At 47.4% G+C, this 24,389-nt stretch overlaps 1 protein-coding gene and 1 long non-coding RNA gene across 4 annotated transcripts in view; both read left to right on the top strand.

The window, feature by feature from the left end:
* The window catches only part of LPP (LIM domain containing preferred translocation partner in lipoma), a 318,860-nt gene that overhangs the window by 222,135 nt on the left and 72,336 nt on the right, over positions 1-24,389 (top strand). For all 3 annotated transcript variants that reach the window (XM_072996382.2, XM_072996380.2, XM_072996383.2), the window contains one exon: positions 3,041-3,691. In XM_072996382.2, the coding sequence (XP_072852483.2) occupies positions 3,041-3,691 (651 nt within the window). The remainder of the gene's footprint in view (positions 1-3,040; positions 3,692-24,389) is intronic.
* Positions 3,729-23,091, top strand: LOC144587955 (uncharacterized). Its single transcript, XR_013543226.1, has 2 exons — positions 3,729-21,668; positions 21,733-23,091. It is a non-coding gene; the product is annotated as an uncharacterized LOC144587955 (long non-coding RNA).

The raw sequence follows: 24,389 nt of genomic DNA, 5'->3' as shown, positions 1-24,389 counted from the left end.
CCAGGCTAGTTTGTGGGGAGCTAAAAGAGGTTGCCTTAAGCACTACAGATCAATACCATGCCCTCAAACCAAAGACAGGGAGTCTCCCACAACCCATCGCTCATCTCCGCAGCCCAAGGTGATAGCGGTGTCTTCTATCTAACGAACCCCTATTGATTTGAGGGGGTTTAGGGTGGGAAACTCCCTCTCCTTTGGGGGGTGACCCTCCCTGCCAAGGATGGGGTCCGCAGCTTGGGGATCCATCTCGACCCGGCGCTCACTATGGAATCCCAGGTGACGTCGGTGGTCCGAACCGGCTTCTACCATCTCAGGCGGGTGGCCCAGCTGCGGCCCTATCTTGATGTTGGGGCGCTCACCACTTTGGTGCATGCTCTCGTAATCTCAAGATTAGACTACTGTAATGCGCTCTACGTGGGGCTGCCTTTGAGGTTGCTGCGGAAACTTCAGATGGTGCAGAACGCGGCGGCCAGGCTCCTTAGTGGGGTGAAGAAATTTCAACACATTTCACCCACTCTGGCCGCATTGCATTGGCTGCCCATCCGATTCCGCATCAACTTCAAAGTGTTGATGCTCACATACAAAGCCCTAAACGGTTTAGGGCCTCGATATTTGGTGGAACGCCTTCTGCCACCAAGATCTACCCGTATCACTCGCGCGAGCCAAGAGGTGAGGCTGAGGAGCCTAACGCCGAGGGAGGCCTGGAAAGAAAAAACAAGAAATCGGGCCTTCTCGGCGGTGGCTCCTCGCCTCTGGAACAACCTTCCTCCTGATATTCGTGCGGCTCCCTCGCTGGGTATTTTCAAAAAACAACTGAAAACATTGATGTTCCGGCAGGCCTTCCCCCCCGCCCAGCCAATTGATTCCCCTCTTTTCTCTTTCCTTGTGTTTGATCTAACTGTTGAATGCGTTTTTATATAACTTGTCTTAGTTATTGTTTTATCCCTGTTGTAAGCCGCCTAGAGTGGTCTATTGATTAGATAGGCGGGATGTAAATAAAATAAATAAAATAAATAATAAATAATAGAAATGGCTTTGGAATCAAAAACAGTTTTGGGGCGGCTGTGTCTCCTTCCTGTTGGCTAAGAGGTTCTGGAAGCTGGGTTCCAGAAAAGCTTCCAATGCTTCCAAATGCAGGAAGTCATAAGTTACAGGTGATGGATGGCTTTTTGTAACTGGCAGACATTTTTACGTAGGAACCTTTTCTCTGTTGCGACATCATCGTGTAGAAAAAGGAAACTGGGTGATCCTGGAGGGAGGGAAGGAGGAGAGTACTGGTCTACCAAGAAAATGCTGTCGTCTCAGGGTTGGTTGTCTACAAGAAGATGAGGAAGGAGGAGACATACTAGAAGCTTCTCAAATTAGGCACCCCGTGGAGAAAATGGGAAAAGAGAACATTTTTTGGCCCTCTCATAATTAGCAAAATGGGAATAGGTATGGCTTGAACTCATTGAGGTTCACTGATTTCCACCCTGAAGCTCAATTTGACTGACGTCTGTCATGGGCTATAGTATTTTTCCATGGGCAGGAGCTTAAGCATATTGCCATGCCCAACTTTTAATTGCACAACCTTTGATTGGCATTTTTCTTCTTCTTCTGCAGACAAGTGTTTGTGTGCGTTTTTGAAAGCCTAGGTTTTTTCCGTGTGTGTGTGGGGGGGGGATTGTGTGTTCACATTTTTTCCTTTGTCAGTGAATTGTGCTTGTTGCATTAGAGCCTCATAAAAAGGCAAATTTTTTATGGCAAATGGATGCCTTGCCTACATATTTGGAACCAAAGAATATACCACCAACACTTTTTACCCTCTCCCATAGGGAGAGAGCCCCAGCGACCAACTTAACGTGGATTTAGGATAGACTGTATAAAATATTTCTTCACACAGCCATGTAATTAAACTCTAGAGCTTTCAGAAATGCATAAAATATGGTGATGGCCTACGATTTAGATGGGTTTTGATGGAGATCAAAGAAGCTAATGAGGGGTAAGACCAGGAATGGCCAGCAGGACACACTGCCTACAGGATCAGAGGCCGGCCCATGTCTTTTGCATGTCACGGCTGTTCCAGGTAGACCATTTGTCCTCCTTAGTGTGCTGGTTTCTGGACAGGTGTCACCCGTAGTTTCTTGCCACCCATCTAACAATTGTTGTCCAAACTTGGTACGGTGGCTTTCCGTTTTGTACCTTTTCTTCTTTCTCAAAAGCATGGTTTGTTTTTTGTATTATTTTGTTCCGGGGTGGAGTTTAACGTTAGGACATTGAAGTTCTCCTTAACCTGGAGAAAGAGGGGCACAAACTTTACCAAGTCTAGAAGGTCCCTCACAGGACAGAGGGTGCCGTGGTGCCAACACCCTGCCAAGCAGCTTCCCAGAAGAATCTCCCTCCGCACCTGCAGGAACAGAGCACTGGAATTGGTGGGCGTTGGTCTGAATCTTGCATAGCTCTTCTTGTGATCTTGTGCAATCCTGGGAGGCTATGGCATTACTCCCAGCAGATTTTTTTCCAGAATACTCAGGGCCATGCAGCGGCTAGGGGTGACTTAGTTGTGCATAAAGTTTGTGGTGACATGCGGGCATGCTTCCTTGAACGTTCTGCAGAATGTGAAAGGTCTCCCACCCACCCAAGTGAGGTCAATCTCAATCATGTTCCCTGAAGACAGAACATTTGAAAAGTACTGAGCGGGAAGGGAGGCACTGAAAAAATAATTGTCTATGGCACGGGTTCCCAGATGTTCTTGGACTACAACTCCCAGAAGCCTTTATCATGTGCTCAGGAATTCTGAGAGTTCTAGTCCAAGAACATCTGGAGACCTAAGGCTGGGAGCCACCACTCTATGTGATCTCTGGTTCTTCAATCAAGAGTCACTCCCTTCTTGGTGGTGATCTTGTCTGGCTTTTTTGCCCGGCAAATCTGGGCCATTCTTTGAGCGGTGAGCGTCACTGGCAGATGTTTTAGAGAACTAGGTGCTTTTCCGAGATGCGAAGGAATGGACTCAGTCAATGTTAAGGTACTAACGCGTTCCCGGTTGCTTCTTTTTAACAAACAGGGCTCTGGGATTCCCAGCGGGGTCTCCACTCCGCCGATGTCCACTCCCGTCACTGGACACAAACGGATGGTCATTCCGAACCAGCCTCCGCTGACGGCCACCAAGAAATCAGCTTCCAAGCCTTCCTCTCAGCCGTCTCCAGTTCCTGTGACCCCGGTCGGCACCTTGAAACCCCAGCCCGTCCCGGCGTCTTACACCACAGCCTCTACCCCGACCCGGCCAACGTTCAACGTCCAGGTCAAGTCGGCTCAGCCGGCCCCTCACTTCCAACCGCCTGCCGCCCAGTATAGCAGTTTGGCCCCCAACCAAGTGCCTCAGCCTGCGTCTTCCCTGGGGCTGGCATCCTATGCGCCGTCTCAAGCCCGGCCACCAGATTACAGCTACGTACCCCAGCCTCCTCATCACCTGGAGCCGAGTTACACCTATGCACCTCCGCAGGCTCGCTTCCAGGAACCTGCCTATCCGGGAGGTCCAAGCTATGGAGGGCGGAACGGTACTGAGCCATCATCCTATGCCCCACAAAGTAGCTGGAAGCCTGAACCGGCCTTTCCTTCTCCCGTTGCCGGGAACCAGAATTCCGTTGGGCAGTACCCCTCGCCCGGGGCCAAGAAGACCTATATCACCGAACCGGAGCCCATGCCTCAGCCGAAGGTAAGAAGCACAGTCCAAATCTTGCGGAAGGGTTCAGGGAACGGGCAGAGTGTTGGGGTTTGATCCAGGCTGAGACATTTCATTCCTAGAAATCTGTGGAGAACCTCTGTTTCCCTTATGGATGTCCTGATCCACTCTCAGACCCCATTAGGGTTGGCCCTAGTTTAGAATGACCCCAATCAAATGCCCTTCCTTCTGGAGGGGGGGGTCCCACTAGGAAACCCCCCCCCCAAGGACGGACTGCTGAAGTCCATGGCAGAAGTGGCCTGGGGGAACACCATGAGCTGGGTCACCTGTTGGGTGCCCACCTGACTTCTTCCTTGCTGGTGCTGCATCTAGGAATTCAAAATGGCAGACACCCCCCCCCCCCCAGTGCCAGCTGCCCCAAAGCTGGTGTCAGCCTTATTGGGGTGCTTTTAAGGTACCAAGGCCTGCCACCCTCCTTAAATCCATCTTTTCTAGAGCACGGCTGGGCATGTTTGCTGGTTTTTTAAGATCACTGCTGGCGAGAGTTTGAGGCAAAAGATGTTTTATTATTATTATTATTTATTGATTTTTTAAAAAAAGACCCAAGGCGGCTTATTTCCCTTAAAGACAATATTTAACATCTAAAAACAGTAAGTATATACAAATACTAAAAAGGGTCAAAAAGGGATTTCCTCAGACGCTCAACGGAGCTTTCATGTCGGCGGGGACGGCATTTTGGACAGAACCAGGCAATTCATGCCGGAGAGGGGCGGCGTGGCTGCGCTTTCTCTCTGGCCTTCCATTCACAGTTTTGGGGGACACTTACGAAACCCAGGCAGCCTGTGGCCTGTCAAAGCTGGACTGGTTGAGGCAGCGAGGGCCGTGGTTTGACGTGTCTGGAGGACACCGAGTTCAGGAGGGCTGATGTAACGGAACCACCGTCCGAAGCAGGAGGTTTCCACGTAAAGTAGCTTCTTGGGAGAGCCGAGGGTAATGCCGTCTGGACAAATAGAATACAGCCGCAGCCGAGGTCTTCCTAATTGATTTAAGAAGTGGGTAGAGAGAGAACGAAATGTGAAGAACGAAACATCTCTTCAGACACGTCCTCTGCCTTTTGGATGGAGGGGAATTTCCATCTTCGCCTTCGTGTGTCCCCATCCCTTGTGGCTCTCCCATGCAAAGCAGAATTTCCATTCTCCCCGTCGCCTGGCCAAGCCCTGGTCTTGCCTGAGCGCCACCGAAGGTGTGTCTATTTCTAGGCACAAGCCCTAGAAATAACAGCAGGGGCATTTGAAAGGCCAGCGAGTTCCAGGGGGTACACAAATCTTCGGTGGCCCAGTGGAGAGTCCTTGAACTCTGTTCCCTTTCATCTATTCAGCATCCCACGGGGCGACCAACGGCTACACCGAATGTAGCATCCGATAAACCACCTGTTGTGTCTTTGTGGTCCTCTGCCCAAGCATCCTAAGAATACACCACCCTGCCTATCCAGAAATACCCTGATCAGGTCTTGCTAACTCAAGCCTGTGGCTTCCTTGATGGAGTCCACCCTTCTCATGTTCAGTCTTCCTCTTTTCCTGCTGCCTTCTGTCTTTTCCAGTAATATTTGCCTTAGCAAAGTACAGTAGCCTCACTTTCATCAATTTTTTCTTGCTTCCAGAGAGAGAGAGAGAGAGAGCAGGCTTGATTTGACCCCTTTATTTTTCTTTCTGAGGCCTTTGTAGAGCTCCCCTCCAAAGCCGTATTTCAAGTGATTCCCCCCACCCCACCCCACACTGGTAGTGCTGAGAAAAAAGACCTCCCCAGAAGAATTTCAATGGTAAAGGGGTTCGTACGTGAGGATGTGGCCCTTCAGACAAGCTAGATTCAGATCAACTTAGCCCTTCGTATGTAAAAAAAAAACACATGAGTTTTAGTTGTGCCCAGAAATGGACAGGTCACATTGGGAGTTGCCCATTATCAAGGAGTGATTCCTGGGTCCGCAGTTGGCCTCTGGACCAGCCGAATAGGAAGGGGACTTTGGGATTAAATGGGGGAAAACACAGAAGAGGGACTTCGTAGAATGGTGAGGTTGGCCATCCAGTTGGTCCAACCCCCCTGCTTGATGCAGGAATCAATTTCCAAGCATAGGATGGTGACAGAGTCAAGATTGATGCCAAGAGGGAGGCTCACTGATCTATCCTATTTCAGTTGGATTTTTCTCATTCAGAAGATCATCGGTCGGGTGAAAGGCGATAATGGGATGCGATAAACATGATGACGCATCTCTTTGTCATCTGTACGGTTTTCTGCTGATGCTGCTGACAAGGATGTCATGTTATGTGGATCGGTCTGATGATGATTTCTGTTTCTCCGGCATTGTGTTGCCGGCTTTTGAAGTAGGTGGTTGCGTGTGGCCTCGGCCCTTGAAAGGAAAGGGCAGGAAAGATTTGGGCTCTTTCAGGTTGATCAAAAGACCAGGTACTCAAAAATGAAAGAAGAATGACCCCCCCTCCCAATTTTTATTTATTTAAAATATTTTTACCTGGCCGTTCTCTTTAAAAAGGACTCGAGACAACTTATCTCATAAAAAGACAATATTTGAAGGTGAAAACAATGAGTGCACGAAGGCGGGCTTACCTAAGGAAAGACTATATTGGAAGCTAAAAAAAGTAAGCGAACAAATGCTAAAAAGGATCTAATGAACGACACACCGAAACACAGTAAAGAAAAGCAGCACTAAAAACATATTCAAAGCAGTTAAGGCACAACTATCCATTAAATAACACACACACACAACTCAGGCAGCTGGTCATTGAGGGAAAGTTTGCCCGAAGAGAAAGGCATTTTGCTTGCTTGCAGAAGCACAGCCGAGATGGGGCCAGGCTGGCCTCCAGTGGCAGGGAGTTCCAGAGGATCCCTAAAGAAAGCTCATTGACTTCTCAAACACTTTTCCTAAAGACATCGCCACCTCTTGTCCTGCATGGCCCCGGTGGGCTTGATGCCCTCGCTTGCCTGTGTTGAGGTGGGTGCATAAAGTGGGGGTCGGTCATCCCCAGCGTTCTGCATCCCTGGGCCAGTGACCTCTCCGAGCTGGCTTTCCCCTCCACCTGTTCTGTCTTGACAAACCCGTAAGCTTCTTTGAGGGTGGACTTGCCACCTCCTCTGGTTAATAAGGCAGATAATTAAGCTAATTAAGCTAAATGTGTTCCAGAAGTAAGACGAGGTCAGCCTTGATCTGAAAACAGCGGTACACAAAAACAAGCAGCCACATTAGATCCACCGTTTCGAAGTACTGTACGACCTTTTTTTCCTCTTTTTTTTTTGCCGCTGGTTAGAAATGAGCCAATGGTTGTGGGCAAGTGGCAGCGTGGATTGGCTTTAAATCAAATTGGTTTAAATTGGGAGTAAGAAGATGCACATGTGGGAGGGCAGAACAGCCGCGGAAATAGCACCGGTGCCGAAAACATATCCTGGAAGTGGGGGCCTCTGATGAGCAGTGTACAAATTAAGAGGCCATCATCCTCATCATCTCAGATGTCATCCGGTCAATTCTGCCTTATGGCAACACCCTTTCCAGGTAGAGGATCCTCAGAAGGGGTTGACCCTTCCCTTCTTCTGGGGACATCTTGAGACTCTGCAGCTTGCCCAAGGGCACACAGGCTGGCTCTTCTCACAAGAGGAACTGAGGGGGAAATTGAACTTCCAACCTCTCACTCCCCAGCCAGAGAGATAAACCCCTGAGCTATCTAGCCAGCACATAATCTGAGAACAGCAGAACTGGAAGGGACCCCGTGGGATCATCCAGTCCAGCCCCTCTCAAGGAGGCCCAATGGGGGGAACCGAACTCCCCACCTCAGGCTCTGCAGCCAGAGATTTAAACCCCTGAGCAATCCAGACAGAGTTGGATAGCCAGGAACCACAGAGGCTAAATTTTACAGGCACCCCTCCCTCCTGGTTCTCATGAGTTTTACCGGTGAAGTATTTCCACTCCAATCCCCACCTCCCTGGAGAATCAGATTTCACGAAGCCTCCAAATGGGGTTGAACTTCACCCAAAAGCATGATGCAGGTTGCCTTCCAGACCTTTCATTTAGACCCCAAACTCCTTCTTCCTTTCAGCTGGTAGTGATCTTTCAGTAGAAGCGCCTGGCACTGCATAGGTCGCATGAGGGGGTGGCACCCCCCAAAACTGAATGCCCACCCTTGCTTTCATCAGTGCCAGGATTTGTCTTTCTCTTATTTTTGAAGCATTCCTAAACAGACTTCCCCCCCCCCCGAAAGGCTTCCCAATGAGAAGAAACTGGGCCTTCTTGGCGGTAGCCCCTCAACTGTGGAACACCCTCCCAATGGAAATCATTCTGGCTCCCTCCCTGGGTGTTCTTAAGAGCCATTTAAAAACTTGGCTCTTCAGGCAGGCCTTCCCTCCTGACAATTCTTGAATTCTATCGTTCTGTTCTTTCATTCCCCATCTTGTTCATACTACAGTGGTGCCCTGCATAGCGACGATAATCCGTGCAGCAAAAATCGTCACTATGCAAAAAGAAAAAGCCCATAGGAATGCATTAAAACCCGTTTAATGCGTTCCTATGGGCAAAAAACTCACCTTTAAGCGAAAATCCTCCATACGGCCGCCATTTTTGCTGCCTGGTAAGCGAGGAATCTGCGCGAAAACACAGCGGGCGACCATTTTTTTTAACCTGGTGGCCATTTTGGAACTGCTGATCAGCTATTCTAAAAACATCGCTATGTGAAAATCGGTAAGCAAAAAAGCTTACCGATCATCACAAAGCGATATTTTCCTATCTGAATCATCGCAATGCGATCGCAAAAACTTAATCGCTATGCGGATTCGTCATTAAACGGGGCGCCCGTTAAGCGAGGCACCACTGTATATTATTGTTTAAATGTTTTTATGATTATGAATGTCGTTTATTTTGATTGTGATGTTTTATTGTCATTTTATGGTATTTTATGATTTTGTAAGCCGCCCCGAGTAGATGCTGTCTGGGGGGGGAGCGGGGTGTAAATGAAATGAAATGAAATGAAATGAAATAAATAAATAAATAAATAAATAAATAAATAAATAAATAAATAAATAAATAAATAAATAAATAAATAAATAAATAAATAAATAAGAAACATCGCAATAGGATTGAAAAGGTCAATCCGGACAACCAGGAAACGGATGAACAAAGATAAAAGTGGGCACATGAGTAATGGGCAAACCGAGGAGAGGGAGGGGTCCCTCTGGGTTCCAGAATTAGTGGGTAGCCACTGGACAGGCGGGGTGGCCCACATCCCCACCCCAACTTAACTTTCCTTTTGAGCAGAATACATTTCAGGACCTCAGCCGACAGGCAGGGTTCCTGGCGGAAGATTTCGTCCTTCGCCCCGAAAACAAACTGCGTTCGACCTCCCTGGTTTTGAGCTCCAACAGTACAAAACCAAAGCGGAAAGGAGCCGCAGTAAAGGAGAACGTTCACTCACAGGGGTCCCCGACGCGCCATAAGGATTTGTTTCCCCCTTTCCGTTTGGAAGCCTGATTACCGGCCTGCGCAAAGCTTGCCTCGTTTCATTGCCCGACCCATGGCGAGCACCTCTCCCTCAAGCCTGCAATTAGACGTTTTTATAAAATAATGGAAGGTGGGTGGCGTTGGGGAGGGAGAAGCGAGGAGCCGCATCTTGTCTGCAGCCCACAGACTGACCCCATTTGTATAAAATTATACAGGAACACAAAAGATTAAGCGCTCACTTCAGTGCGCGGATGCGTCCTTTTTGACCAGCCGCTGTTCACAGTCTTTTTTTGGTAACGGAACACTTTGTACTTGGGAGATAATTGACTGTGGAGTATAACGTTGTTTATTCAAAAGCAGGTCACGCAGGAGAGGGAGAGAGAGAGAAACAGAGAGAGAGGGACGCTCATCATCCTTCTTCTTTCACCTTATCTTTGATGCCTATGCAAATCCATGAGTGTATGCATATAGGGGTGTGTGTGATATAAATATAGATGTAGAGATATCATTTTAAACCACAGATGTGATTTAATCCCACCCTCAACTGAAATTGAGTTTTCCGTAAAGTGATGCTTCTTCTAAGCTGATGCGCAAAAGAGGAAGGGAAAGGCATGGATCAGGCCTGTCAAGGTGGATTTGTCCGGAGCTGTTTGGAAAAAGTTTGGAAATGACTTGCCCGCCTAGCCATGGTTTAAGGAAGGCAGAGTGGAAAGTCCAGACAAAACTGAACACGGCCAAGAATCGTAAGCACGCTTTGTGACGTGAGAAAGGGGGGGCTTCCACCTCTGAGGTTTTGGGGGTGAGGCCCGTCCCCGTGCCCTCGTGAGCAAGCTGCCCCTGTGTCAAATTTAGGATTCCCCGCCGTGCCGGAGGAGAACATGCCTTCGTTTGACTCTCTGCTGAAGGAATGCATCCACTCTCAAGGGCCAGATGGGCAAGTTCGACGGCTGTCTGGCAACTAAAAGAAACAGCTGGCGTTGCCTACATCATGTCAAGCAACAGCCTGTTCTTAAGGAACACATGCCGCTCACAGGCACACAGACGCTTCATGAGGACGGGAAGCTTACAGTGAAAACAAAGAACTGCTGGTGTGATAGCGCCGAAGCATGCCAATGAGGGCTGAACGGGTAGGGTTAAAAATGCAACCCATTTCAGCATAAAGCTCTTACTCCCGGCAAGGCATTCTGGAAGACTCAGAATTGGGGGGAACCTGGACAACAGGCTGAGAAGCTATCAAAGACAGTGTCGTGGAGAAGGGATACAGAGGGGATTTGGGGATTTCTTGGACTACAAACCCCATAACCCCCCATTGTGGGAGGTCTGTCGGACTTGCGCACGCCTTTTGGATGCCTTACACATGGCTCCAAAAGGCTTAAGTTTGCAGACCTTGAGACTTAAGCTCGGCCTAGCTCCGTGCAAACTTCCTGTTCTTCCCTTTGTGGTGCAAGCTGGGAGCTTTTTCGGAACAGGAGGCAGAAGTCCGGCTAAGGCCTATCTCCCAGGCGAGCCGCATTTAGGGGTGTGTGCAAAATCAGGTAGAACTCCCAGAATGAGGAATTATGGGATTTGTAGTGAAATCCAGAAATCCCATCCGTAGAAAGGAACATGAGCCTACGGGGAGGCCCAGATCGTTCAGGTGTTTCGTCAAAAGGTTTCTGAGCCTCAGTTAAACTCTCTTTACTTATTGGTAAAGGATAGCTTCATGGGACCTGGCTGTATTTTTATTTATTTATTTATTTTTGCCTGTGCATGGTCTGGTTTCCTTCTTCTCGGTGACTCTTCAAATAAAGAACGAGGAGAGTTTGACTTTCAACAAACAGAAATTATTTTTTATTGAGGGACCACAAGTAGTGTAATAGGGGAATGGAGGCAAGTCAAACAACACTGAAATGTGAAGAGGTTTCTTCTGTCTTTAAAGGTCAAAAATAACTTTTTTACACAGCCTTTCTGACGTGGACACACACAAAGGCCCATACAGTCAGACTTTGTTTGTACTTGGATGGGATCCTGCCAGGAAATAAATGTTAAGGATGAGCAAGGAAAGGATCACTCTGGTGGCAGAAAGTGAGGAGGAATTAAGGAATTTCTTAATGAGGGTGAAAGAAGAGAGCGCAAAAAAATGGTCTGAAGCTCAACATCAAAAAAACTAAGATCATGGCCACTGGTCCCATCACCTCCTGTCAAATAGAAGGGGAAGCTACGGAGGCAGTGACAGATTTTACCTTCCTGGGCTCCATGATTACTGCAGATGGTGACAGCAGCCATGAAATTAAAAGATGCCTGCTTCTTGGGAGGAAAGCAATGACAAACCTAGACAGCATCTTCAAAAGCAGAGACATCACCTTTCCGACAAAGGTCCGCATAGTCAAAGCTATGGTTTTTCCAGTAGCAATGTATGGAAGTGAGCGCTGGACTATAAAGAAGACTGACCATCGAAGAATGGATGCTTTTGAATTGTGGTGCTGGAGGAGACTCTTGAGAGTCTCCAGGACTGCAAGGAGAACAAACCTCTCTGTTCTGAAGGAAATCCACCCTGAGTTGCTCACTGGAAGGACAGATCCTGAAGCTGAGGCTCCAATCCTTTGGCCATCTCATGAGAAGAGAGGACTCCCTGGAAAGGACCCTGATGTTGGGAAAGTGTTAATTCAAGAGGAGAAGGAGACGACAGAGGATGAGATGGTTGGACAGTGTCACCAAAGCTACCAACATGAATTTGACCCAACTCTGGGAGGCAGTGGAAGACAGGAGGACCTGGCGTGCTCTGGTCCATGGGGTCACAAAGAGACGGACACGACTGAATGACTACAGTGGACCCTCGACTTACAGACGGCTCAATTTACAGACTTTTCGAGTTACAGACTTCTCTGGCCGCAAAATTTAGGTTCGACTGGCAGCCGGAGAATCGACCTAGAGACCAGAAAAAACCAAAATGGAAGAAAAACGGACGGTTACGGGATTAATCAGTTTTCAATGCATTGTAGGTCAATGGAGACTCGACCTACATACTTTTCGACCTGCAGCCACCGTTCCAATATGGATTAATTCCATAAGTAGAGGATCCATCCGGAACCCCTGGGAAACTATGGCTGCCGGTCAGAGTCTGGAGTCGCAGGAGAGGTGGGCTGCCAGTCTGAGCTGGTGCAAGGCACCTTCCACTCCTATCACTGGTCTCATAGCCATTTTTTATCCCACCCACACCCACCTCCATTTTAATGCATCATGAACTCCTGGATAGCTGCTTGAGGCCACTGGCTGTGGAGCCAGAGGTTGGGAGTTCGATTCCCCCAATGGGCCTCCTTGACAGGAATTGGACTCAATGGTCCCTAGGGTCCCTTCTAGCTCTGCCGTTCTAAGATTAGGAGCTGGCTGGGGAGCTCAGGGGTTCAGGTCTCTGGCTGTGTAGCCAAGAGGTTGGGAGTTCGATTCTCCCAATGGGCCTCTTTGACAGGGGCTAGACTAGATGATCCACAGGGGTCTCTTCCGGCTGTGCCGTCCTACCCTGTTTCCCTGAAAATAAGACAGGGTCTTATACTAATTTTTGCTCCAAAAACATATTAGGGCTTATTTTCAGGGGAGGTTTGAATTGTTGTTGTTGTTGTTGTTGTTGTTGTTGTTGTTGTTGTTGTTGTTGTTGTTGTTGTTGTTGTTGTTGTTTTGGGACAACCATCAACATTGATTCAAAGACAGCCCTATCCTCTTCTTCTGGTTGCTGCACAAGGGTGGAGGGTGGGGTTTCTCTTCACTGGGGCTTATTTTGGGGGTAGGGCTTATATGACAAGCATCCTGAAAATCCTAATTAGGGCTTAATTTCAGGTTAGGTCTTATTTTCAGGGAAACACAGTAAGATTATTATTAAATCACCACCATCCACCGACTCTGGGTCCATTTTCATGTCGGGTATGTTTAAATGTATTTAATTAAAAATAATAATAAAAAGACAACCCTACTGACACAGGATGAGAAACAGTCAAAATGGGAAACAAAGTTTTTTGGAGAAGTTTGACTTTCTGGGGCGGTTTTTCCTCTCTCTCCCCCCCCCACCTTTAATGCCTCCAGGAGTGATGACCAATTATTTATTTCTCATTTTAGACTTTGGGCAGTGACTCATAATGCCCTGGAAATGTGATTGCCATAATGTTGGTGGGTTTTTTCTCTCTCCCTTTTTTCCTTTCTTTATTTTTCATGCGGCGGCTGGACGTGGTGTCAGAGAAATGGGCACTTACAAGCCGAGACTCCTGCAAGAAGTCTGCCCCGCGGTCTAAAAATACAGTATTTGCTTTTACCTTTTAGCTGTCAACAAGTTTTCTGCCATCCTGTCTCTGTAACGCACGCACGCACGCACACAGGCACGCACGCACACAAATAGCCAAGTGGGAAGAAGTGGCCGCAGAAGAGCGACTCACACAAAGATACCTACAGGAAAGCAAGCGGGGTGTGGGGCTGGGGGGGGGGGCTTAGGATGGCCTCCCCAGGCCTTCTGCCGCAAAGGGGATGCTAAGAGGTCCTTATGGCCTCCTGCGCGCCTGCCAGATAGCTGCATTCCATTCTCAAAAATGGGACTCTCAGCTTTGATCAATCAATCGATTTCTCTAGAGACATGTTTTTCTTTGTTTCCCCTAGTTGCCCCCCCCCAAAAAAAGTTGTCCAAATTGGCATATGGAGCATTTTTAAAATGGACACAGATAAAAATAATCAGTAAACCACACTAGGCAGAATCTACTTCATTTATGACTGTCTCTGCAGTAACGTGTTGAACCTATGGTTGGTGCTCACTAGGGCTTGCACCAAGGAGATGCTCGTGCATGCACCCTTTTGTGCAAGTATATAAGGCCTTTTGGTTGAAACAGGTTGACCTTGTGTGCACGCTACAGCCATGCAAAGGTCATGTGAAGCATATTACCTTGCCATTGCCCACAGACTAGGAAAATGCAGGGAAAGATACTTTACTTCCCTCTAGTGGCCAGTTTTGATATTGCTCTTTTGAAAGTAGTTCTAAAAGGACAAAACCCTTGCCATTTAGAATTGATAAGAGCATGACACAAAACCTGGCACATTTGTGTCAGAATGCTTCTAGAAGTAACTAGACGTGACTCCTTACACCTGAGTAATTTAGATGTTAGGAGTAACTTTGTAACTATTAGTTGCATATCCTCTTCTCCAAAAAGTTGATAGTTACCTGTAACTACCCTGTTTCCCCGAAAATAAAACCTAACCTGAAAATAAGCCCTAGTATGATTTTTCAGGATGCTCATAATATAACTCCTGCTCCGACAATAATCCCCAGTTCAGTGAAACCCCGCTGTCCATCATGCATAGTTTGCATAGGAGATTTGGGGGTTTCTTGGATTCTAAACCCCATAACCTTGCTCTCCAATGCAGACTTCCTAATGGGAAGTCCCTCTTTTTCTGAATGCAGAAGGTAGATCGTGACGGGCAGAAATCCCTCTGGACAGACAAGGCTCGTTATCCACACCAATGGGATGTGTGACAGGCAGGCCCGTACCAGATCAAGCAGCCCCAAGGACCAGAGCAGGCAGGAAGCCAAGTGGAAGAGACGGACGTGCTGGCCTCTCTTGAGACCGAGATATTTATTTTAGCGTCAGCTTTGCTGGATGACAATCCACTTCTGCCCGACGGTATTCAGATCTGTGCAAAGTGGTCGTGGTTTTGGGGTGGAATCAGAGCGGAATGGGGCACAGCAAATTATAATTGTGTTACCAGTGCTTATGGACTTTGAAAGGGATAATTAGCATAAACATCCAGCCAGCAGTAAGGCTAACCAGCCCTTTGAAAGTTAATAATTATTAGCTAGTGTTAATAATACAGCGGCCGCGTTCTTCTTCCAAGCAATAGCAATTATTGTCTCATTTGTTAATTTAAGACTTCCCTTTCTTTCCACCACGTGCTGGTGCTGTTTGCTTCTTTGTTTTCCCACCGCGGAGTGAGTGCACTTTTCACAGTCCTGTGGTCTTTGGGTCTGCGTGAATTTTGTCCAGTGTGTCCACAAATGCGGACATATTAAAATACAATAGTTCGTCTTTAGGGCGCCACCTGTTTTTCTCTCATCTTGTCTTGTTTCTTTGGATTTTGCCTGATCTGCTTGTGAAGAACAGGTGAGCATTACTTGGGATCAGTTGCTCTTGGGGGGGGGGGGCAAAATAAATGAACTTCAGCTAGGCTCCAGGAAAGGAAAAATTTATGGGAAAGACTAAATAGCACGGTGGATAAAAGCCTTGACTACAGTGGACCCTCTACTTACGGAATTAATCCGTATTGGAACGGTGGCTGCAGGTCGAAAAGTCTGTAGGTCGAGTCTCCATTGACCTACAATGCATTGAAAACCGATTAATCCCGTAACTGGCCGTTTTTGTTCCATTTTTATTCCATTTTGGTTTTTTTCTGGTCTGTAGGTCGATTCTCCGGCTGCAAGTCGAACCTAGATTTTGTGGCCAGAGAAGTCTGTAACTCAAAAAGTCTGTAAGTCGAGCCGTCTGTAAGTCAAGGGTCCACTGCATGTCATTGAGCCCATAGTCCCCACTCTGATTAAGGATACAGGGGTAACAAGGCTGGTTTGCTTTGATGGATGGATGGATGGATGGATGGATGGATGGGTGGATGGGTGGGTGGGTGGGTGGGTGGATGGATGGATGGGTGGGTGGGTGGGTGGGTGGGTGGATGGATGGACGGATCAGATGAAAAAGTGGATGGAGTGACCTCAGCATTCTCAGGATTGTTCTTGAGCAGATAATGTAGAGACAGGTATAGATATATGTCTCACACAGACTGTCTCGTTCTCATCCAGGTATGCTCTGGTGGAGATCAGTGCCCCCCACCTTGGGTCACCCAGGTGTTCTTGGACTGCAACACCCAGAAGCCCTTGCCAGGACACCTGGGGTGAAGGCTTCTGGGAGTTGCAGTCCAAGGACACCTGGGTGACCCAAGGTTGGGAACCACTGGTGTCATGGATAGAGCACTGGACACAGATTAAGTACATCTGGGTTCAAATGCTATCCGGGAACTCACTGGAGCAGGAATGGCAAACTATGGATGGCACATGACCCCTGCGTAGACAAACCCTGTAACTTGTGGGTGACTGATAGGACCGATCAACAGCAGGTTGCGCCAGGCTGTTGCTTGACAGAGTTCTCTCTGAAGAGTTCACGTGAACCCAGAGTCTGTGCAGAGAAGAATATATAGAGTGGGAAGTGCATTTTTAATTTTGGGTTGGGTGGGGGAGTAAAAATAAGAGAATCACCACACAATCAGTTAGGTCATACTTATCTTTGCATACTGTCATCATTCGGAAAATAACCACCTTTTGTCCCCTTCTCCAAATTACAGTGATGCCTCACTTTACGATTGCCCCGCATTACATCGAAACCGCATTACGACGATCTTTTTGCAATCGCAATTGTGATCGCAAAACGATGGTCTGAATGGGGTTTTTCCACTTTGTGATGATCGGTTCCCTGCTTCGGGAACCAATTCTTCACAAAACGATGATTTTCCTCCAGCTGATCGGCGGTTTCAAAATGGCTGCCAGGTAAATAAAATGGCTCCCCACTGTGGTTTTGGACATATTCCTTGCAAGATGGCCACCGAAAATGGCCGCCCTATGGAGGATCTTCGCTGGTGAGTTTCCAGCCCATTGGAACACATTGAAGGGGTTTCAATGCGTTTCAATGGGCTTTTTATTTTCGCATTACGACATTTTCGTTCTACATTTCGCTGGAACAAATTAACTTCGTAATGTGAGGCACCACTGTATTAGGGCTGCAGTAACATTTCCTTAAAACAAGCTAGATGGGGAGTGTGCAAGACAGGGAGCACGCTGGTACCCTGTTTCCACGATAATAAGACCTAACCTGAAAATAACCTCTAGTACGATTTCTCAGGATGCTCATCATACAGTGGTGCCTCGCTTTACGATTGCCCCGCATTCCAACAAAACTGCATTACAATGATCTTTTTGCGATCACAATTGCGATCGCAAAACGATGGTCTAAATGGGGGAATTTCGCTTTGCGATGATCAGTTCCCTGCTTCGGGAACCGATTCTTCGCAAACTACATTTTTCTAACAGCTGATCTGCGGTTTCAAAATGGCCGTCGGGTAATTAAAATGGCTCCCCGCTGTGTTTAGGGACGGATTCCTCGCTATACAGGCAGCAAAAATGGCCGCCGTATGGAGGATCTTCGCTGGATGAAGAGTATTTACTCCACTGGAACTCACTGAATGGGTTTCAATGCGTTTCAATGTGTTTTTCCCCCCGCTTTACGATGTTTTCGCTTAACGGCGATTTTCCTGGAACGGATTATCGTCGTTAAACGAGGCACCACTGTATAAGCCTTACCCCCAAAATAAGCCCCCGTTAAGTCAAACCCCGCCCTCCCCTCTGGCGCAATGGTTAAACTGCTGTACTGCAGCCAAAACTGTTCTCACGTCCTGTGGTTTAATCCCAGGTAGCCGGCTCAAGGTTGACTCAGCCTTCTATCCTTCCGAGGTCGGTAAAATGAGTACCCAGCTTGCAAGGGGGGGGCAATGTGTAGCCTGCATAATTAACTTGTAAACCACCCAGAGAGTGCTTGAAGCGCTATGGGGCGGTATATAAGCAGCACGCTTAGCTTTGCTTTGCTTTGTGCAGCCACCAGAAGAAGATGACAGGACTGTCTTTGAATCAATGTAGATGGTTGTACATGAAAAAAAAATCAAACATCCCCTCAAAATAAGCCCTAATGCATTTTTTGGAGCAAAAATTAAAATAAGACTCTGTCTTATTTTCTGGGAAACACGGTAGGATGTGGGCAAGCACCTCGTTCCAGTTTGGACAGGATGCCAGCAGAAGACAGTCTAGCAGGAGATGCGAAGGAAGCCGACCACTGACGTCTCTGGGCCCTTGGCGGTCTTGATGGATGCCCTGCGTATAGCGTTGAGAGACTGTCTGCAGGCCAAACCCTCTTGCTTTCCTAATCTATTAAAGGTGTTGATTTAAAACCCCAAATATCCAGCTATTCTGGGTCACGGACAGCCGTTGGCTGCTGCGTGTGTAGAAACAGCTTCTGGGAAGAGAAACCCACAGAGAGAGAGAGAGAGACGGGGTGGACTGGTAACCTTTCCTGAAACAAACATTTGAGCATCCTTTCGTTTACCTTTTTATCTTTTCGCAGCATCGTTTCTGTGCCTTTTCCCTTTTAATCCGTCTTTAATGCTACTAAATCAGGGATTAGAGTTAATTAAGTGAACTCCAGGGGTCCTTCTGTAGCCCTTTAAGGCATTCAGAGTATTGGAGGTGGGGGGGGGGGACATCATCTCCTCTATTCCCAACCCATCAAGAGAGGTCAAAGATGTTCTCCAGAAGAGTCCGTGATGAGAGGAGACAGGGAGTGGTGGATAGGCTCTCTTTAGAAAAAGTGTGTTGCTTATAGACCATCCCATAGTGCTTCAAGCACTCCCTGGGAGGTTTGCAATTTAATTACAGTGAGGTCTCGACTTACGAACAGCTCGACATACAAACGTTTCGACTTACGAACCGCTCTCATAGGAATATATGCTCGACTTACAAACTTAGATTCGAGTTACGAACTCTTTTTTTCCCTTTTTTTAAAAGCTAAGTCATCTTAGGTTAAAAGGAAAAAGGAAAAAATATCCCCCTCTAGTGGCAGAAGGTGGAATAGCAGCTTCCCATTAGTTTCTATGGACGAAAAGAGCAGATACGGATTAAATGGTTTTCAATGCATTCCTATGGGAAATGCAGATTCGACCTGAGAACTTTTCGACTTGAGAACTGCCTTCCAATACGGATTAAGTTCGTAAGTCGAGACCCCACTGTATGCAGACTGCACATTGCCCATCCCCCAAACGAGCTGGGTCCTCAATTTACCAACTTTGGAAGGATGGAAAGCTGAGTCAGCCTCAAGCCGGCTACCTGAGCTCACCTGGGATCGAACTCTGATTGTGAGCAGAGTCTTCACTGCAGTACTGCAGTTTAACCCCCTGCGTCACCAAGCTCCTTTAAAGAACTCCCTGCCCACCTTTCTGGAGATTTTTCTGCAGAGTCTTATCGTTTTGGACTGTTGACTCCTAGAAACGACCATGCTTGTAGGGAGGTTTCAGGAGAACTGCAATCCCCAAAAACCGAATTTTGTATGTCTCCCAAACCAGAATTTCGCCCAAGAAGCAGGAACGGCTTGGCACATGCTCGGGGGGGAGGGGGGCTCCAGAACACGGCCAAACAGACCAAACAGATTGGGAAGACCCTCCCCCTTGAGCCTGTCCTGATCCAGTGGGGATGTGGTGCGCCTCTTAAAACACCGCGGTTTCACTTAAAGTGTCTGCTTGGCACGTTTTCACTTCTCACCTGTCATCAGAGATAAGACTCTGCTAAAAAATATTATAAAGGTGTGTTTCCTGTGTTCGTTAAACACCTCCCAAAACAGATTTGCCTAGGTGTTATTACCGTGCAATCGAAAACATGTTGGATTCTGTACTACCGTGGTAGTAATGCCATGAAAATATGCCAAGATCACAACAAAGCAATAAAATGTGGTACTCTGTGAAAGCGAGGAAGTGTGTCCTCCTTAAACGTAGGCGTGACAGGGCCACGGAAGTGAGGATCCAGGGTCAGGCACGAGAGCTCACAGGGGCGCTGAATGGGGTGACGGGCCTTCTTAGTGTGCTGGATTACAAGTCCCATCATTCTGCATCAGCATGAGAAGCTGGCCTGGAATGATGGGATTTGTCTTCTGGCACATCAGGAAAGCAGGCACCGGCTTGTGGAGGGCTTCTTTATATATACCCTTTTGACACAACAGCTAAATCCGAGACAGCGTGTCGGTGGGATTTCTTCTGTGGCTGCACCGCGGAAGAGCGTGGTTCATTGACAAGGTCCGACGGGGAGGAATTAAAATAAATAAAAGCCCCCCCACCCCCCGTGGCGAATTTCAGCCACAGGATTCCAGGCCTGTCCGAGTCTTTCAAGGAAACCCTCCATCTTCTCCGAGAAAGCTGCCTGCCTCATTAATAAACATTCGCCGGGCCGGAAAAGGGCGCAATCTAAATTTAAGGGGCCATTGATAAGGTGTCACCAGCCCTTGCCTCGGGTCCATGAGAAACAGCTAGAGAGACATTTATTATACCAACTGCCCCAATCTCAAAAGGGGTTACTCTTTTTTTTTCCCTTTGTAACTCTCGTGCCGTTCCATGCCACCAAGTCCCTTCTGGTGGCTGTGCATTCAGGACCTGCCAAAAGTCCTGTCATTCACAGCCCTGCTTCAAACTGAAGGATGTGGCTTCCTTTATGGTGTCGGTCCATCTCGTGTGAGCTCTTCCTCTTTTCCTGCGGCCTTTCCCTTCTTCCAGCATGATTGAGTTCTCTCGTAGCTCTTGTCTGCTCATGATGTGCCCAAGGCGCAAGAGCCTCGATTTGGTCCTCTTTGGCTTCTACAGAAAAAAACCCAGGTTCGATCTGATGTAAGACCCACGTGTTCATCTCCCTGGCCCACCCCGTGATATGCTCCAAAACACAGATCAGTTTTATTCCCATTACCTTTCTTCACTAAACAGCTTTCTCTTTTCCCTCCTTCTCTATTTCTTCCTTCCGTCCTTCTTTCTTTCCTTCCTTCCTTCCTTCCTTCCTTCCTTCCTTCCTTCCTTCCTTCCTTCCTTCCCTGAACAGCTTTCAGATCCACAATCATTTAATAATTTTATTTATTAATAAATAAATAAATAAATAAATTATCAGCCGTATTATCATACTACGGATAATCTTGGTCTTGGTGGCCAGTGAAACACCCTTTACATCTGAGGATGTTTCCCTTTTCTTCCATTGCCCGCTGACGAATCTCGGGCATCTTCTGATTTCTTGCGTTCCATACGATAGGTTCTCCGTACAGGTTCGGCGGATAAGGAAATGAAATACACTGACGGAGAACCACTCGGTTTCTCTATTTTTATTCCCTAACTATAGCTGGCTGTCACCCCTGGGGCTGCCCCATTCTCTTTGGCTGGTGTGACCGTTCTCTCCTGGATGCATCTTAAGTCTCTTGCCACAGTTTTGACCTTTTGTGTAGGAGCCCAGACTTATGTATCCTGCAGGCAGTATTGCTGTGTGCTTCTGTGACATTCTCAAACCTCCTCATAAGCAATGGTGTGTGTTTGTGTATGTATTTCCATTTGTTCATTTTATTTTATTTTATTTTGCACTGACCCGAACCCCACCCCCACCCCCAGCCAGTACGGAATAGTGGGCTCTGGGCTTATGGGGCCCGTCATCTAAATAAATAAGTTTTTCAACTATCTGCAATAAGGCTTCCCTGTCTAAGCAGAGAAACTGAATGGTGGCAGGTGATTAAAAATTTCCCACTGACTGAACTGTAGGCCATTTTTTTTTTGTATTTCCTGTAATTGCCATCTTAACCTGACGAGTGTGAGCTCATAGGGAAAACAAATTATTTTGTGAAGGAAATTAAAACTTGCAGACTGTGAGTTCATGCTGGACAGGCAGTGATTTGTAGGTAGGTAGGAAGGAAGGAAGGAAGGAAGGAAGGAAGGAAGGAAGGAAGGAAGGAAGGAAGGAAGGAAGGAAGGAAGGAAGGAAGGAAGGAAGGAAGGAAGGAAGGAAGGAAGGAAGGAAGGAAGGAAGGAAAAGAGAGGAAAGAAGGAATGAATGAAAAGAGAAGGAGGAGAGAAGGAAAAGAGACAGAGGAGGGAAGGAAGGAAGGGCTTTTCCCCCCCGACAACTGTGAATGGTAGTAAGCACAAGAGGGGATCTTTTAGACCATCCTGACAGCAGCCATGGGTGTCATCAACATTCAGGCAGCCCTTTGCTATGTAAAACCCAGCATTGTTTTTTTCCTGCTGGCAATGCTGGCATGATATTGTGCAGCAATATCGGGCTATTTCCTGGCTTTTTGAATTGTGCGTAGAGAAGCACAATATTCCACATTCATGAACCAGAGCTTCTCTTTTTTTTGAGGAAATGAATTTTATTTACAATTAAACAACAGCGCCTGCATGCATCCCTTGGGCTCAGGTGTACAGAAGAATGGCTGCTGCAGATTCATCAATAAGCGAAATGGAGGGAGGGAGGGAGGACTTGATGATAGATAGTAAGGAAAGAAGGGAGGGAGGGAAGGAAGGAAGGGAGGGAGGGAGGCCTCCTCCTCAGCCGCCTGCTGTCAGGGGATGTAACAGCATCAGCGGTGGGTCCTCGAAGGGCTGGCGCTCCTCTGGCAGTCCCTGGAGCATTGGCACTCTTCCCTTCTGGCCTGCAAGAGGAAAACAGGGGCGGGTGAGTGCTCTCCTTCTCTCCCGGATCAAGCAGGGCAGAGATCCTGCCTTGTGCCAGGCAGACCAGAGGCAGTAGGAGACCCTCGGACCCACCTCGAATCGGCCATGCCAGAGCCCAAGGAGGTAGATGTTCCACAGGAGAAGCAGGAACAAACCAAGGCAACAAAGGAACAAATAGTAGCTGCATGACATGATGGACCGAACCTCCAGCTTCCGGTCAGGCCCCTGGGCTGTGCTGGATCAGATCCCGACTGGCAGCCTGAGGCCCTCAGGTCAGGCAAGAGACTCCCACTATGGATTATGAGGTCATGATGAACTCATAATCCAACCATGCGCCTGTCCCAATGGCAACAGCAGCGAGCAGCAGCCAAAGGGCCATATGGAGCCTGCATCATTCACTTGTAAACCGCCCAGAGAGTGCTTGAAGCACTAAGGGGCGGTATATAAGCAGCACGCTTTGCTTTTTTTTTTTTTTTTTTTTTTTTTTTGTCTTTTTAAGTTGAGCCACCTTGGGTCTCTTTTGGGGAGAAAGATGGGATGTTGTTGTTTAGTCGTTAAGTCCTGTCTGACTCTTCACGACCCCACAGACCAGAGCACGCCAGGCCCTCCTGTCTTCCACTGCCTCCCGGAGTTGTGCTTTTTTTTTTTTTTTTTTTTTGCAAAAAAGAAATTAAAAAAAAACATTTTAACAAGTGGAACTTTGTTTTGTGGTCGTGTCTCTCTGTTTATTTAAGACAAACAGACAAAATAATCCTTGTATTTCATGAAAAAAACTCTTTGTGGAAGAATGCAAGGGGTTAACCAACAATTTAAAAAAAACTGTTGAAAAAATGGGCAATTGTTGAACATGTCTTATTCTTATGCAAGAGCAAAAAAAACCAGTAACAATTGGTTCCAAAACTGTGTTTTTACCCATGAAAATATGGCACGTTTAATGCATTCCTATGGGGGGAAAACTCACCGGTAAACAAAAATTCCCCATCCGGCCGCCATTTTCGCCACCTCTGTAAGTGAGGGCAGGGTGCGAAAACACTGCAGGCGGCCATTTTCTTGATCCGGCAGCCATTTTGGAACCGCCGACCAGCTGTTTCCCTAACATCGCAATGTGAAGATCTCATCGTAATGTGATGTTTAGCCTATTAAAACATCGCAATGCGATCGTAAAAATGATCCCAAAATCTGCATCGCTATGCGGATTCATCGTTAAATGGTGTGCTCGTTAAGCGAGGCACCACTGTATATATATTTTCATGGGTAAAAACACAGTTTTGGAACAAATTGTTACCGGGGTTTTTTGGTCTTGCATAATAATAAGACATGTTCAACAATTGTCCATTTTTTTCAACTGTGCCTGAAATCCTGTTGGTTAGAATAGTAAGTCTACTCTAATGGCTGCTTGCTGTAGCATAGTGAATTGCAACTCAAGGAGACCCATCGCCACCAATTCAATGGGCCTACTCTATTACAACTTAACACACTAAGCCGAGGATTGCAGCCAGTGTGTTTCACTGTGGTTTTCTTTTATGGGGGGAAGGCTGAGAAACCTTTGCTGAGATATTCTTCAGCTCAAGCAAGTGCAAAGGCGCTGTTCTGGTGGATCGCCACCTCATCAGGCTGTCTGGAAAAACCAAGATTACAAACGTACCAAACTCTCTTCCGTGGCAGAAAAAAAAAAGACAGCCTTATTTTCCGCTGCTGTGGCAAAAGTCCGGATATATAGAAGACAAGGGGAAGTCAAGAAATCCCCCCATGAACATATCGGATGCTGGTAGCGTCGTCTTAAATGAAACTCCAGGATTTCACTTGGAGGACGTCTGGGTCCGGGTGGCGATGAGTCCATAAAGGGAAGGCCTTTGGGAGACAAGAGAACTCAACCAGAGCCGTGTTTAGCTGTCAAAACCCGTCCCTGGCATTCAGAGACTGCTTTGAGCCTGTCTGTTTCTCTGCCTC

Source organism: Pogona vitticeps, chromosome 3 (genome assembly GCF_051106095.1).
Source record: "Pogona vitticeps strain Pit_001003342236 chromosome 3, PviZW2.1, whole genome shotgun sequence".
In the NCBI taxonomy this organism is placed as follows: Eukaryota; Metazoa; Chordata; class Lepidosauria; order Squamata; family Agamidae; genus Pogona; species Pogona vitticeps.
The sequence above is the reverse complement of the archived record's forward strand: the minus strand, read 5'-3'. Positions and strand labels throughout refer to the sequence as shown.